Below are 16832 nucleotides of genomic sequence, written 5' to 3' on the forward strand. Positions count from 1 at the left end.
AGAGACTTTATAACATGAATAAAAGACACTGATAAATGTAGATGAGTAATTCCAAGAACCAAATTAATGCTTCGAAGAACCAGAAATTTGCTTTGTCTTTTTCCGAATCTGAGACATGATTATAATAAAAATGTCTGAAAATGTAAAAGAAAACTATAAAGAAAAATATTATCAAGAATCCTACTTTCTCAGCTATAACCACTGTGAACTTTTGATACATTTTCTAAAAATCAATTTTCAATGCAAGATACCTCCATAAATAAAAATATACTAACATGTTCCTAGAACATTAGCTTATTATATAATTAAATTTACTTTTCATAATTTAAAAGACATACGAGATCCCATCCAGCTGTCCATAATGAAACGACCATCAACCAATACTATATACAAGTACTCCTGCATCTGCTAATAGAAATTTGTTTCTAAAAATGGTAGATGTATCAGTCTGTATATAAATCGCAACAATTCTGAAATTCTCATTTCTTCCACATTCCCAACAAACCCCTACATTCCTCCTGCCATTACTGACTCTAAAAGGTGCTTCTGGAAGAGAATGGACAATATCAATGATATGACAGACTCTTTAAAAGAAAAAAAAAGATTATAGCTCAATAAATGTATAGTGCAGTAACTATTGGGAAGCAGACTACTACGATTTGCTTCATGTTTTATTAATGAAGAAAAAATTTTTAATAAAAAGTTTACAAACTTACAGGTAAATTTCTATTTTAATGTTGATAGTAATTTTCATTTTGATATTATTAATACCAAAAGAACAGAAATACCACTTTAAAACTGCTAGTGTTTCCAGGCATTCATCACTGATGGCTGTGGCTAACCTCATAAAGACAAACAACAGAGCATTATGTACCCTGTCGTAGAAGAATGGAAGACATACCACCATCTACGAAGTAGTCTTAAGTCGGGGGGGGGGTGGGGGTGGGGGGGACCTGAATCCAACTGTCAGTTTACAGAAAATGGACGACAGAGTAATAACCTAAATGACACTGACAGGACTATAATGAACAAAACCTATACTGTGGGAAACTATGTAACAAATCACCTGGATTCTCAAAAAAATAGACTGCAAAGAAAAGGACAGAGGGAGATCCAGAGGCGAAGCCTCCAGAGTAAAGAGCCTGACAGTGATCAACACATCACAACGTGTAGATCTTAATGGATCCTGAACCAAACAAACTGTAATAAATTAAATAATAAAACCTGACTGATAAAACAACTGAAAATATAAACACTTTGTAGATATTTGATATTAAGAAATTAAGATTAATTTTTGAAGTATTATGTTAAAAAATTAAGAATTCTTATCTTTCAGAGACATAGCAAAATATTGATAGATGAAATGATATGATGACTGAGATTTACTTCAAAATTATATGGGATGGGTTGAAATGGGTGGGGGAAAAGATGAAACAAGACAAACCAAGAAGTGATAGCTGTCAAAGTAGTTGACCAAGATGAGGAGGCAGGGCTCACTCCACTACTCAAACACTGCTGTGCATGCTTGAAATTTTCCATCACACACACACAAATTTTAATGGGGGAAGAGGGATATATTCACAAACGAAACAGACTTGTGGTTATCAGGTACTATGATGCACCTATAAATGCTCTTATTTTTACTGAATTAAATGACTCCATTTTCAAGAATAGGATCCCGAAGAGTGGTTATAACCTTCCAGAGATAATTAATATATTAGTTACAATTACTTCCAAGTTTTTAGAATCTGAGGATTACAGTTCCTTTGCATTACTGGTATATGTCACATAGCTGCTTGGTAGACCAAGAATTTATCAGTTTTTCAATAAGATATAAGGAGAAATTTGAAAAATGGCAATCAGAATATAAGCCCTCAACATGCCTTATACAAAAATCAACATTCTTATAGTCCAAGAGTATAAATCATAAATCACAACCAGAGACAATGGTTAAAAAAATTTTTTTTTAAATTACAAGAGTAAAACATAAGCAAACCTTTTGGTATCGATTTTAATAGCAACAAAACTGTTTGAAGATGCTTCTGTCACTTTCTCATCTTCCCAACTTGCAGCCATTTGTGTAGACTGCTCATCATCACCTGTAAAACATTTCAAGCATTCTTATAGCATAAGGCCAGTATCTGCTGATTCTTTTCCCTGTAAATCTGGAACTTCAAATAAAATGTAAACCCACAAATACTATTTTCTACCAAATTTGAAAACTGAATTTTTCCATAAATGAAGTGACTGTTAACATTAACAAAAAGTAATGAAAAAGAAAATACTGGTATTTAGGTTATACAAAGTGTTTCTAAATGAAGACATCCAAATTATGATGCAAATGTTATCACAATAATTAGAACTCATGGGCAGAAATGTGTCTATTTTGGCTTTTGTACACGATTTTAGGAAACAAAGGTACTATACTTTTCCTTTATGTAATATCCTTCTGTTGAGTTTAATGTCCTCCACACACACACCACTTATTCTCCAGAATCCCTCCAAGGTAGAGAGAAGCCAGGTGTGATTCTGTTTGCAGTTCTGCACCTGCCTTTTGTTAGAGGTATGCCAGTTACAAAAGGTATGCTGATCCAAAACTAATCTATGGTGACAGAATTGCGCATGCATGCATGCTACCTTGGTGGAGGTACTACTGACTGGGAAAGAGGATGAAGGAGCCTCCAGGGTCTTGGAAATGTTTATATATATACACATATGATTGACAATGCTGTGTCAGTTTCAGGTATACAGCAGAGCTTTTCAATTATACATATACCTGTACCTATTCTTTCTCAAATTCTTTTCCCATTTAGGTTAGTCTTGAAAACTGAGCAGAGTTCCCTGTGCTATACAGTAGGTTCTTATTGGTTGTCTATTTTAAATACAGTAGTGTGTATACATGTCAATCCCAATCTATCCCTACCCACCCTTCCCCCCGCCCCGCCACGGTTACCATAAATTCATTTTCTGTTTATTTCTATTTTGTAATTAAATTCATTTGTGTTTTTCAGATTCTGCATAAGCGATGTCATGATAGGAAACACTGATCTTTATACAAGTGTATTCATCTGTTAAAATTCACCTAGCTGTTCACTGAATATATTTTACTTTATATACTGTATGTAATACCTCAGTGACAAAACATTTTAAAAATTACACTCATCAAGAGATTATTTCCATTTTAGACCTGTAACATCTAGATTCTGGCATAACCATTTATTGATGGGCAAAGGGAAACTTACCAGAGTTAAGTCACTGAAAAATATTTCTAAGGTTAGCAGAGCTATGTTTTCAGATCACACTTTCTGCTTTACAAAAATGAGAGCTTTCTATACCTACTCTTTCGTAGGTTGTTTTCTTCCCATGTGTGTTCCCCTTCCTCAATTTAATCTACCCTTAGTCTTCTCCATCTCAGTTATTTGATATTGATAACACCATCCTTTCAGTTCTCAGACCAAAAAGTTTAGTTATTTTCGCCTTCAGTTGATGCTATCTATCTGGAATATATCTGGAATATCATATCCACACATAATGATTACAATAGCCTCCTAACTGGTTTCCCTGCTCAGTCTACTCTTAACGCAGCATCCTTCTTTTAAACAGCCAGATTAGGGAATACCCTGGCGGTCCAGTAGTTAGGACTCAGCACTTTCATTGCAGGGTCACAGGTTTGAGCCCTGGTTGGGAACTAAGATCCCACAAGCCACAAAGCACAGCAAAAATAAAATTACACACTTCAGATATTTCCAAAGCTTTCTCATTTCCCACTTTTCTCTAATACTTATAACCTTCTAATAGATGATTTGCTTTCCTTATTATCATATTTACTGTTTGTTGTCTGTCTTCTTCCACTAGAACTCATGCTCCATGAGGGCAAGAACTGTTTTCCTTCTTATTTACTGATATAACTCAAACATCTACAACAGAATCCAGTATATAGTAAATACTTGGAGTACAGCAGGCTCTCAGTAAGTGTTTTGTAGAATGAATAACTAAATTTCTGGTATAGAATCTTGGCATGCCTACAAAACTTGACTAATGTTACATGGCTGAAAACATCTTTTGTGAAATGAGATTCAGGAATATTCAGTAATAAGGGGCTTGAGAAATATGGCCATGGAAAAGTAGACAGGGATAGAATGCATGCACAGACCAAGACCAAAAGAATGCCCATTAGCAGACGCCTAGATGTTGAAGCAGCAGACAGGAAAACTATTATTTGCCATGAGATCATTCTGAGCATGTCTTCAGACACTATGGGGGACGAGAACTGCAAGATTCCAAGTAAATGACAAGATTATCAACCTAGAAAATAGCTACAAAGGAACATCCTTAATACACTTAGAGAAGGCTGTGAGGTGTAAGGGATTATTTTTATTCATTCTATCTTTCATATATTCACTATTTTACTCCACATTTACATTGTGCTAGGCACTGTGCTAACTAAATATAAAACAAATGAGATACTATATGCCCTCAGTGGAGCTTAAAATCTAAAAAAGGTACTTGTCTGGTGAACTATAATTATGGTAAGAAATGCTCTGAAAAAACAGATCCCTTTAGATTGGTCAGACAAGCCCTCTCTGAGGTGATATTTAAGGTAGGACCTAGAGGATGAAAGAGGTAAACCATGCCACAAGCCAGAAAAGTTCACTAAGCAGAAGGAATTTCTGTGGAGGGGAAGGGCTGTATGGTTAGCAGTGTTGTGAACACTAGGTATCAGGAAACAAGACTGCAAAGATGACTCCCATGCTTGGGTTTATCCAACTGGATATAAGGTGGTGCCATTCACTTAGCAGCAGAGTACCAGGGGGAGAAGGCAATGGCACCCCACTCCAGTACTCTTGCCTGGAAAATCCCATGGACGGAGGAGCCTGGTAGGCTGCAGTCCATGGGGTCGCTGAGAGTTGAACATGACTCAGTGACTTCACTTTCACTTTTCACTTTCATGCATTGGAGAAGGAAACGGCAACCCACTCCAGTGTTCTTGCCCAAGAATCCCAGGGACGGGGGAGTCTGGTGGGCTGCCGTCTATGGGGTCGCACAGAGTCGGACATGACTGAAGCAACTTAGCAGCAGAGTACCAGCGGGTGGGGAACAGATTCAAACAGTAATACTTTCAGGCTTGAGAGTCTTGTGAGGCATCCAAATGGGGATGTCAAGCAGGCAGCTGGAAGGATGGACCTGCCACTCCTGAGGCTGATGTTCTTCACTCCCTCACCTAGGCTATATGATGCAGATAGCTTCTCAAGGGCTCCATCTCCACTAGCAATGTCTGCTCATGACTCAGTGGAGGGCAACAACAGCTGCCTGACCAACAGAGATGTAAGACTGAATGGAACGGCATAACGAGAGTTACCTTAGCTATACTGGGTGAGATTTTTAATTGCCAACTTTGGAATCTTTACTTTCTTATTTTCAATCAAATTATGAACTATGCTGTGGAGTTACATGGGCCAAAGATTTCAGGAGATAACATTACATTCCTGGTGGTGTTAGCAGTATCCAAAAGTAAAGCCACTTAAAAAGAGCAGTACAAACTCGGAAACAGTTGCAGACCCTACAACCAGGAATCTCAACAGAGAAAAACTCAGCTGGTCTAAACCCAAATGGCTTTTTAGTCTATTTTAACAAAAAGAAAAAGAAAAAAAAAGGCATTAAATAGCGTTGGTCAAGGAGATTTTAGCCAACTAGAACCACTAGTCGATGACCAGTGTTTAGTTGTCTAGCCAGTGACAAGACACCTCTGCTTCAGAATGCTTGTCAAATTATTGTACATCCCCAAGAAAAGAATCAAAACCTGTTTCAGTTTCTTTCAATTTACACACCTATAATAATTTGAAAATACTTGTTTGACTTAACTAGTAGTAACCTCTCCAGTCTCTTAACAGTAATCCCACATATTCTTTAATTCATCCATGAAAATTTCACTAAAATATAAACAATCTGCCTAAAATGCTTCCCACTTGAGTGGCTATATGAACCAAAGTATACATTTATGACCACTCCTTCCAACTATAAAGCTATCTTTTTAATTTTCCAGTGAGTTGGCACATTACTGTCAAGGTCTCAGATCTAAGAAAATCATGAGTTCTGACTATATTCTTCAAAGTCAAGAATAAAGGTCTAGGGACCTCCCTGCTGGTCCAGTGGCTAAGACTCATGTTCCCAATCCAGGGGGCCCAGGTTCGATCCCTGATCAGGAACTAGATCCCACATATAGCAACTAAAAAATCTGCATGCCACAACTAAATAAATACATTTAAAAAAAAAGAATAAAGGTCTACGCAACCTATAAGTGTTGCAATTTCATGACTGCACTGTCTACACACACTACCCAGTCTTGGAGATTAACTTCCTAAAACTCTAGAGAAACTAACAGTATTAGAACACGTCAAGCGATGTGGAAGCGACTCCTTCCACAGACAGCTAATAGTCCTCCTCCAAACATTCAACAGTCACTGATATTCTAAAAACATGTTACATGATGCATGCTCATCAGAAAAACTTAAATTGAAGAAGGTATATATTATAGACACAAAGCCCCAAAGACCTTTAACTTTATTTTTCTATTGTAATAATTAGTGCTACTGTTTCCAAATGGGTTTCTAAATGTTTGTTAATTAAACCTAGCATTTCTTTCAAATTAACAGGTTGGTCCAAGAGTGCCTTCAAGGAACCTTTGGACACTGATCAAATGTGCTTTCTGTTTAAAAATATGACTACTGGGAACTTCCCTGGCAGGCCAGTGGTGAAAAGTTCCTCCTGTCCTCTTCCAATGCAGGAGGTGAGGGCCCCATCCCTGGTCACAAAACAGAAAGGTTGTAACAATTCTATAAAGAATTTAGATTTCCTGATTTCCACACCAATTTCAGTAACTACCTAAGGTCTGTTGTATACCTAACGTCTGTCTGTACAATGGTTGTTTTTTCCTCTGGAGAAACAAAAAAGACACTTTTTTGGAAGCTGATAAAAAAATAAATCTGTCAAGAAAAGATATATATTCTTTTTGTGACACTGGTGTATGTCACTTAGCCGCTGTGGACCTAAGTTTCCTCATAGATAAAATGGGCATGATAAACCCTGTTCTACCAACGTCCAAGATCAATTGAGAGTATATGCGAAAAACACAACTTAAAATGGTGTTACAACTATTACTGCACTCTTAATGAGCATATTCAGTATCATTAATTTTCCTTTCCCTTTTCTTATGATTTTATTTATCTACGGCAGTGCTGAGTTTTCCTTGCTGCTCCGGGCTTAGGCTTCTTTTCTTTTCCTGAAGAGTGGAGGCAGCTCTCTAGTTGCACTGCACAAGCTTCTCATTGGCTGACTTCTCTTGTTGCGCAGCCTGGGCTCTAGGCCGGGGGGCTTCAGTAGTTGCGGGGAGTGTGCTCAGTAGTCGTGGCCCATGGGCTTAACTGCTCCGGGGCATGTGGGATCTTCCACTATCAAGGACTGAACTTGGTCTCCTGCATTGGCAGGCAGATTCTCTACCACTGAGCCACCTGGGAAGCCCTTTCTTTTCTTTTTAATCCACTTATTTTCTTATAGGTTTACAGCAGTTACTTATTATGTGAAATATAACTCTAAAAAAACAGCATAAAAGAATCTGAACTACTCCACCTCTTCTACTTAACAGCAATGAGTTAAAATTTTACCATAATTTAAAACAATTCAAAATTTCAAATTTAATGTTGTGAAACTCCTATTTCAGCAACTTGCTCTTCACTACAGTGCATAAAGTTACGGGTTATTACCGAGCCTTCCAAGCCATAGTTAATAATGAACAAACCGTTATTAAACACAAATAGTTGAAATAATGCACCTCAAATTAACAGTAGTCGTAAATACTAATTCGGTTCAGGTAATGAGGATCAGCAAAACGTCACAGAGGCACAAGTGTACTGCAGATCTAGAAGACTGCACTAATAAAATACGGAGCAAACTAACCCAGAGCAACACAGAATAGATGAGTTAGTACACATTCTAAAACTGTATCTATGATACTAGGAAGACAATAAAAAGAATCAATGTTTGTGTGTCTACTTCTAAATAAACGGTTAAAAGACACTCCACTTGCAAATTATTTCATATGAGATCCTCCACTCCTATGGCATTAAAAAAAAATCCAATTTATATAGACCTCAAAGGTTTACGTCTCAGGAACACACGAAAGCCAGTAACAGTGAAACATCAGGTGGTTTCTCTTTGTTGATTACCGATGACACAGCTTTCTTCCTGAAAGTCCACAACTAATTACAAGCAAAACTGCCTGTCTTAGGGCCCGTCTCTCGCCTCACCTACACACTAACTATACGGGAGTTAAAGTCTCTCCAAGTGGGTCTCTCCAAGTGGAGCACTCCGTCGGGGGCGCCAGGAGGCGACGGTGGGGTCTGCCGGTGCCAACTCCGCAGGCGGAGCGGAGTCAGGCTCGACCGCGAGCAGAGCGGCTAGGGCCTGCTCGACCCGTCCCCTCGCCCCGCACTGGGGAGACAGCGGGGCTCGGCGCGCTTTGGGGGCGAGGCCGGGACCGTGCCTCCCGCAGGGGGGCCGGGAAAAGCGAGCGGTGGGGGTCAGGCCAGGTGTACTCCAAACGGACGGGGCAGGCGCTGAGACGCCAGACACTGGCAGCCGGGCCTCTCGGGGCCCGGAGGAAAGGCTGGGGGCCCCTGGGGTTGGAGGTAGGCCGGAGGGGGTGTCCGTGCCACATCTCGGGCCCTCGCCTCCTTCACCTGCCACGAACACCACGAAGACCGCGCCGCTCCTCTTGGCCGACGCGATGGCGGCCGGAATGGCGCCCTGGAACCACAGCATCGCTGCCCTCGGGCCGAGGCGCTCGCTCGGTGTGCTGTCGCCGCGGTCCCGGAGTTGGCCCCGCCCTCTCCGTCGCCTAGCTCCGGGGGCCCCGCAGCCCCAGCCGGTCCGCACCCCGCCTCCGGCTCCGCACAGGAGCGCAAGCCCGTCAGCGGCCCACTGAACGCGCGTAAGCGCGCAGGCGAGGCGCACCCCGAGCCACGTGACGCTACACGTCGGCGTAAGCGCCACGCCCCTGTGCCTTGTCTCGTTGGCAAGTCGGCGTGTGCGCGCGCACGCGAGGCCGCAAGGCGCTGCAGTCACGGAAATAGGAAGAGGCGTAGGGAAGAATGACTAATCGCTAAATGGCGTCGGTGGCGCCTTCCCGATGCATGACGGGAATTGTAGTCTTGGCTTGGTCCCTTTAATATTCCTCGGTTCAGTTCAGTTCACGCACTCAGGCGTGTCCGACTCTTTGTGACCCCATGAATCGCAGCACATCAGGCCTTCCTGTCCATCACCAACTCCCGGAGTTCACTCAGACTCACGTCCATCGAATCAGTGATGCCATCCAGCCATCTCATCCTCTGTCGTCCCCTTCTCCTCCTGCCCCCAATCCCTCCCAGCATCAGAGTCTTTTCCAATGGGTCAACTCTTCACATGAGGTGGCCAAAGTACTGGAGTTTCAGCTTTGGCATCATTCCTTCCAAAGAAATCCCAGGGTTGATCTTCAGAATGGACTGGTTGGATCTCCTTGCAGTCCAAGGGACTCTCAAGAGTCTTCTCCAACACCACAGTTCAAAAGCATCAATTCTCAGCTTTCTTCACAGTCTAATTCTCACATCCATACGTGACCACTGGAAAAACCATAGCCTTGACTAGATGGACCTTTGTTGGCAAAGTAATGTTTCTGCTTTTCAATATATTATCTAGGTTGTTCATAATTTTCTTCCAAGGAGTAAGCGTCTTTTAATTTCATGGCTGCAGTCACCATCTGCAGTGATTTTGAAGCCCCCCAAAATAAACTCTGACAATGTTAATATTGTAGGAAATGTTAATTGTGGTTTGCCGGTATGGCTAAGGGGGCGACCGTGAGAGCCGCTTCAGTCTATGAAGACAAGGAGAAATAGTGCTACTCATCGGAAGATGCCCTTCTTTTCGAGAACTTAAATAAGAGGAAATCATCCTCGCCCCGGATGGAACTCTATGCGACGATGTAATTCTCTATTATGATTAGTGGCTATTGTGGATGGGTGTCTCTCGGTATGAAACTTAATGGGGTTTGTAGGGATTTACTACAAGGCTTTGGTTTCTACTGAACTTAATTTATCAGCTTGACCTTGAAGAAGAGAAATACAACAGTCACCTTCTGTAATACTATACAGTGCGTGTACCTGAGGGGAGGTTTTGTTTGAACGCAGACCTTGAGTAAGGTCGTTGGTTAGAGATCACTACAAAGGACTGGAAGAAACACAAGCTGGAATCAAGATTGCCGGGAGAAATACCAATAACCTCAGATATGCAGATCACACCACCCTTATGGCAGAAAACGAAGAGGAATAAAAAGCCTCTTGATGAAAGTGAAAGAGGAAAGTGAAAAAGTTGGCTTAAAGCTCAACATTCAGAAAACGAAGATCATGGCATCTGGTCCCATCACTTCATGGGAAATAGATGGGGAAACAGTGGAAACAGTGTCAGACTTTATTTTTGGGGGCTCCAAAATCACTGCAGATGGTGACTGCAGCCATGAAATTAAAAGATGCTTACTCCTTGGAAGAAAGTTATGACCAACCTAGATAGTATATTGAAAAGCAGAAACATTACTTTGCCAACAAAGGTCCGTCTAGTCAAGGCTATGGTTTTTCCAGTGGTCATGTATGGATGTGAGAGTTGGACTGTGAAGAAAGCTGAGCGCCAAAGAATTGATGCTTTTGAACTGTGGTGTTGGAGAAGACTCTTGAGAGTCCCTTGGACTGCAGAGAGGTCCAACCAGTCCATTCTGAAGGAGATCAACCCTGGGATTTCTTTGGAGGGAATGATGCTAAAGCTGAAACTCCAATACTCTGGCCACCTCATGTGAAGAGTTGACTCGTTGGAAAAGACTGTGATGCTGGGAGGGATTGGGGGCAGGAGGAGAAGGGGATGACAGAGGATGAGATGGCTGGATGGCATCACTGACTCGATGGACGTGAATCTGAGTGAACTCCGGGAGTTGGTGATGGACAGGGAGGCCTGATGTGCTGCGATTCATAGAGTCGCAAAGAGTCAGACACGACTGAACGACTGAACTGAACTGAACTGAACAAACCTCAAAACACTTAACTATACTCTTGCTACAGCTGCTTTCAAAAGTTAAGTCAGGGCTTCCGGTGGAAGTGTCTGGGGAAGGGGCTGCAGGCACCACATCGGCCCCGAAGGTGGCAAGAAGCCCCTGAAGCAGCCCAAGAAGCAAGCCAAGGAGATGGATGAGGAAGATAAGGCATTCAAGCAGAAGCAGAAGGAGAAGCAGAAGAAACTCGAGGAGCTAAAAGCAAAGGCCGTGGGGAAAGGCCCCCTGGCCACCGGTGGAATTAAGAAATCTGGCAAAAAGTAAGCTGTTCCTTGTGCCTGAGGCAATGATGACCCTTAGTTCCATTCCTGTTTAAACACCTGGATTCCCTGCCATAATATCTGTTGCGACCTATAGCTAGAATGAAGTGTTGTCTTGAAACCTATTGTACATTTAAGAATAAACTTTTGTAAAAAAAAAAAAAGTCAGAAGCAGAGAATAGATAATGATTTCTTTTCCAGCTACTTTTCATGGTAATGCAAAAGTGAATAAATAATTTTGTTTATCATGATATATAACAAAGTACTATTATCAAGATATAGCACTTTGTGGTTGGTTGCCATTAAAATGAAAACTGACCCAAATTTAATACGTTCATGAAATTACACAGTCTCTAATAGCTGTTGGCTAAAGGTTTCTATGGTTTATTTAAAGTTACATAGGCTATTCTATTGTACATCCTACATCACTTAATTTCTCCTCCAGCAGCACAGCCATTTGACAATCTTTGAAGGATTAAGGAAGGGCTGCATCTGAAAATACCCCTTTCCTACAAGTATTTAACCTAAAAATAGCTAGCAGTTTGCATTCTGATTTTTATTTGCTTTTTTCCAATCAGGCCTCTTATGTAGTGTTCTTATAAACTGAAACATAATGCTGATTACAGACAGCTGCTATTTACAGAGGATATCATTCCTCAGGAAGAATTAGAGTTGATTTCAACATCAACTTTAAATAGTTTCCTTAAAATTTGATCAACATATATACCCTTTCAGTAGAATAATATCTTTAATTATTTCTAATGTTAGAATTAAATATTAGAAGAATCATTCACAGCTTCTCACTCATTAATCAAATATTTATTGCACATCTGCTATGAACTAGGCATTATACCTGGCAGTGATAAGGAGGTGAGACAGTCAGACAAAGCCCCTGCCTTTGTGACTGCACAGCCGGAAAAGGAAGACAGGCATTGTGTAAGTGACTGTGATGATGAATACCACAAGAGGGAAATTCTGAGTGCTTCAGAAATGTAATGATGTGACCAAACGTAGATGTGAAAGTCACTCAGTTGTGTCCGACTCTTTGCAGCCCCATGAACTGTATAGTCCATGGAATTCTCCAGGCCAGAATACGGGAGTAGGTAGCCTTTCCCTTCTCCAGGGGATCTTCTCAATCTAGGAATTGAACCCAGGTCTCCTGCATTGCAGGCAGATTCTTTCCCAGCTGAGCCACAAGGGAAGCCCAAACATGGATAGCAGGGTTAGAAAAGGCCCTCCTGAGGAGATGGCATGTGAGGAGAAGTCTAGCTCTGTGAAGGAGAGGACTATTCCAGAGAGAGGAAACAGCAGTGTGAAAGCTCTGAAGCAATGAGAATAGTACCTTGAAGCACTGAAAAATGTTCAGCATGACTAGAACATACAAACAGATGTATGGTGTGAATGAGGCTGACAGATAGAAAGGATAACTAATCCAGGGCCTTGGGCATCATGTTAAGGATTGCAGACATTTTCCTAAGAACTGTAAAAAACTGTTGAAGAATTTTAAACAGAGGAGTTAGATAAAAGATTTGTGTTTTCAGTCTGCAGGTATGCTGCAGTTCAAGTGGATTGCAGTGGAAGTGTGGAATGGGCGAATGTGAAGAAACTGGTTAAGAACCCATTGTCCATGTATAAGGAAGATGGAGAAGTGGATACCTTCGAGATTTTCGGAGGTAGACTCAATAGGTTTTAGCTATGGAATTTGAGGAAGGAGGAGTCAAGAGATCTTGGGTTTCTGTCTTGAGAAATCATATAGAAGGTTGTGATTGATAGGGACCATTGAAGGAAGAGCAGGTAGGTGAGGAGGTGGGCATGAAGATGTGAGTTCAATATTAGACATGTATTGGGAGTGCTGGAGAGACAGCAAGTCGGGGTGTTAAGCAGGCACAAGGGATAATTGAGGCTCTGCAGGAGATTCTCATAGAGTGCATAAAATGAGGTAAGACAAGAGTTATGACTGAGGTCTTGGGAATTCCCTGGTAGTCCACACACTCACTAGCAAAGGCCGGGGTTCAATCTCTGGTCAGGGAAGTAAAATCCCACAAGCCACTTGTTGCAGCAAGGGAAAAAAAAAAACCCAAACAAACAAAAAACAGATTGAGGGTTGTGTAGGAAAGTATAAACAGTAACTGAGACTCAGGAGAGGCAGGGGTGTGTGTGGTGGTGGGAAAATGAAAGTGAAAGTGTTAGTTGCTTAGTTGTATCTGACTCTTTGTGACTCCACAGACTGTAGCCCTATCAGGCCCTTCTGTCCTTGGAATTCTCCAGGCAAGAATACTGGAGTGGGTTGCCATTCCCTTCTCCAGGGGATCTTCCTGATCCAGGGAATGAACCCAGGTCTCCTGCATTGCAGGCAGGCTCTTTATTGTCTGAGCCACCAGGGAAGCCCAGAAAGATGGGAGGGAATATGAAATACAATTCTACTAATAGCCCACCCAACAATCATGCTTCTACCACTCTTCCCATTGTTCTTTGCTAGCAGAGTTTCCCCACTGAGAGGGGACCTGCTAGATACTTGTTTTTTCAGACTCCCCTTGGAGCCAGTTAGGACCTCATGGGAAGTAGGAGGGGCATGGGTGGTGGTTAGTTCTAGGAGAAATTTTCCTTAAGAAAAAGAGACACATGGAAGAAAATACAACCCTTCTTTGCTAGATATGGTTGTGTGTGAACAATGCCCAGTCTGCTGTGGCCAGAGGAATGATTTGCTGACACTCTGAGACGGATAGAGTGGAATATGGAAAGCACTCGCATCTGTGATGACTCAAGTCTTATCTTGTGAGAGAAAACCTGTCCTCATAGATTAGGCTACTCTGTAAGTGGGATATTGTTGCTTGTCATATCCCCTGGGATCATCCTAAGCCTCTGTTACCTCTGCATTCTACCAACGTTGTTACAGATGTAATTTACTCCCTGATAAACTTCCTGGAAGCAGATCTTCTCTCAGTCTGTGAACCCCCACAAGACAGAACCCCAGTTGCTTGAGAGATTCATACAACTTTCTTCACTGCTCTTTCTGACTTCTCTCCAGTCCATCCTACACAGTGATGTCATAGCCAACTTTCCCCAAAATTATTTTTAGTATTTTTGTTCAGCTTAAAAATCTTTACAGGCTCAGGAATTCTCTGGAGGTCCAGTAGTTAGTTAGGACGTCATGCTTCCACTGCAGGGGGCACCAGTTTGATCCTTAGGTCAGGGAACTAGGATCCCACAAGCTATACAGCATGACAAAACAAAAATGGAAAACAACTTTACTGGCTCTGTAATACCTCTAAAAATAAAGTACAAATTCTGTAGCTCTATGTTCAAAATCCTCCACAATTTGGCTCCAACCTTCTTTTTCAACCTTCATTCTTCCATTTCTCCACCTGAGCTCCCTGGGCCAACCAGAACATTGTATCTACTGTCCAGGCCATGTTCCTGGAAATCTCTGTATTTATTCATTGGTTCCTCTTGCATGGAATTCTCTTTCTCTCAGTCAATACATATTTGAGTGGCCACATGGGACAGACTGGAGGCCTGGTGCTTGGAATAGAACTATTTGTTGACTGATGACAGATACTATTTTTGTTCTCAAAAAGTTTAAAGTCTAGCCACTGGAAGAAACATAAATAAACATATAATGCGCTGATTTGAGTAAAATGAAAGAACAATGTCTAGGGTATTATCCAGAGGAAAGGAAGAACAGGAATGGTCTTTTGGAGGAAATGGCAACAGCCCTATTTTTCAAATGAACCTAAATTGCTGGTGAAAAGCTACAGCTCAGTTTTACAATCAGATCCATAAAACAGAAGTTTATTGGTGTACTGCAGGAAAACTATGAAATGAGTTATGTCTTGTTTTCCTTCCCAACACCCCACATCATTCTGGACTCCAAGGACTTACGGGCTTCTTTGGTGCAAAAAGAGTGGGTTTATTGCAATGAGCTCCTCCCTGAGGGATCGTAGATACCAGGCCTGTTCCCGTGTCCAGAGACAGTGAGGAGGAAGGCCAGGTTTCAGTTGGCGTGTCTCCGACCATTCGAAGAACCTCCCCCCATGACAGCTTGACCAAACACTTGACTCCAGTGTGAATTCTCAAAGTCCGTCTTGAAGCCATCAAAGATATAGAGATGGTTCACAGTGATTCTGGGCCGAGATGGGGACCCTTCCCAGTTGGCTGACCATAAATCCTCTCACTTTCCACCTCTTGAATCTATCGGCTCTCCTCTGTGATGTATCACTACCTGTGGCTTCAGATTTGCCAACAGTTCCCACGGCCCTTTACCCAGCACAGGACCACTGACTTTCTTCATGTCTTGATAGAGTGGGATCCTGGAATGCTTTGGTCCTGCACTTGTGCTAGAGTTCATGGACTACACTGGTGTCCCAATATTATTGTGCTTGCACAAGATTTTATAAAAGTCATGTGCACTTTAGTTCGCCACAGCCTCTCCCACCCATTTACTTCCTTGCTGGCATACAGATATCTGAGTTTCCTGGCTATACACATTGAGTTGGCATCAGAATGTGTTCAGGCATGCATGAACAAACCACCTTGGCTGCTGTTTCACCAACCTGCTCAGACCAGCTTCCAGTTAAGAAACTGAAAGACAATTGGTCAGGGAAGGTGGCACAGCTGGAAGAATATTGTAGCTTCTCATGGCCACTTTATCTTGTGAACATTTTATTTCATATATATTTAAATTCCTGGGTTTATGTTTTTTTTTTTCCTCCAAAAGATGTGAAGGAGCAACTCGACTTAATTTTCTACCTCCCACAATGCCTCTGTTCTTCGCAGATTGAATGAGTTATTAGTGTCATGAGGCCAAAAGTTCCCCACTACAAAGGTTTTTATTTCAAATTGCACAGATAAAAACCCATCACAAACTGAATTCTTTTCTTGGGAAAAAAACACCAAAGTGTATTTCTTACTGAAGCTTGAACTATAAAATCCCACACCATGCTTTAACAAAAAGGATATTTGTTCCATAGAAATTTTCACTTGTTTACCACTAGGGGAGGCTGTATGACTTCATGTTGCAAAGCTATTTATATTAAAACAAAACTAAAAAAAAAAAAAAATGTAAAGGTAAAAAAGTCTCTGTCCTTGCTTTTTCATGAGTGAAAAGGGGAAGTGTAAAAAAGTAAAATGCTTATGGAAAGCATAATCATTCATCTACAGACCAGAAACGAAATTTGCAACATCCATTGGATCCTAGAAAAAACAAGAGAATTCCAGAAAAACACATAGTTTCGCTTCACTGACTACGCTAAAACCTTTGTGTGGATCACAACAAACTGTGGAAAATCCTTAAAGAAATGGGAATACCAGGCCACCTTATGTTCCTCCTGAAAAACTTGTATGCAGGTCAAGAAGCAACAGTTAGAACCGGACATGGAACAACGGACTGTTCAAAATTGGGAAAGGAGTATGTCAAGGCTGTATATTGTCACCCTGCTTATTTAATA

General features: G+C 41.5%; 1 protein-coding gene across 2 annotated transcripts in view; it reads right to left on the bottom strand.

Moving 5' to 3' along the window:
- The window catches only part of UBXN4 (UBX domain protein 4), a 30322-nt gene extending 21348 nt beyond the window's left edge, over positions 1-8974 (bottom strand). The window contains exons 1-2 of one of the 2 annotated variants that reach the window (XM_052660183.1): positions 8736-8974; positions 1997-2099 (exon numbers count right to left, since the gene is read on the bottom strand). In XM_052660183.1, coding sequence (XP_052516143.1) covers positions 1997-2099; positions 8736-8817 — 185 coding nt within the window. In that variant the 5' untranslated portion in view covers positions 8818-8974. Of the gene's footprint in view, positions 1-1996; positions 2100-8146; positions 8246-8735 lie in introns of those variants that run through there. The other variant, XM_052660184.1, reaches the window with a different exon arrangement.
- Positions 8975-16832: the final 7858 nt, after the last annotated feature.

Source organism: Budorcas taxicolor, chromosome 2 (assembly GCF_023091745.1).
Source record: "Budorcas taxicolor isolate Tak-1 chromosome 2, Takin1.1, whole genome shotgun sequence".
Classification (NCBI taxonomy): domain Eukaryota; kingdom Metazoa; phylum Chordata; class Mammalia; order Artiodactyla; family Bovidae; genus Budorcas; species Budorcas taxicolor.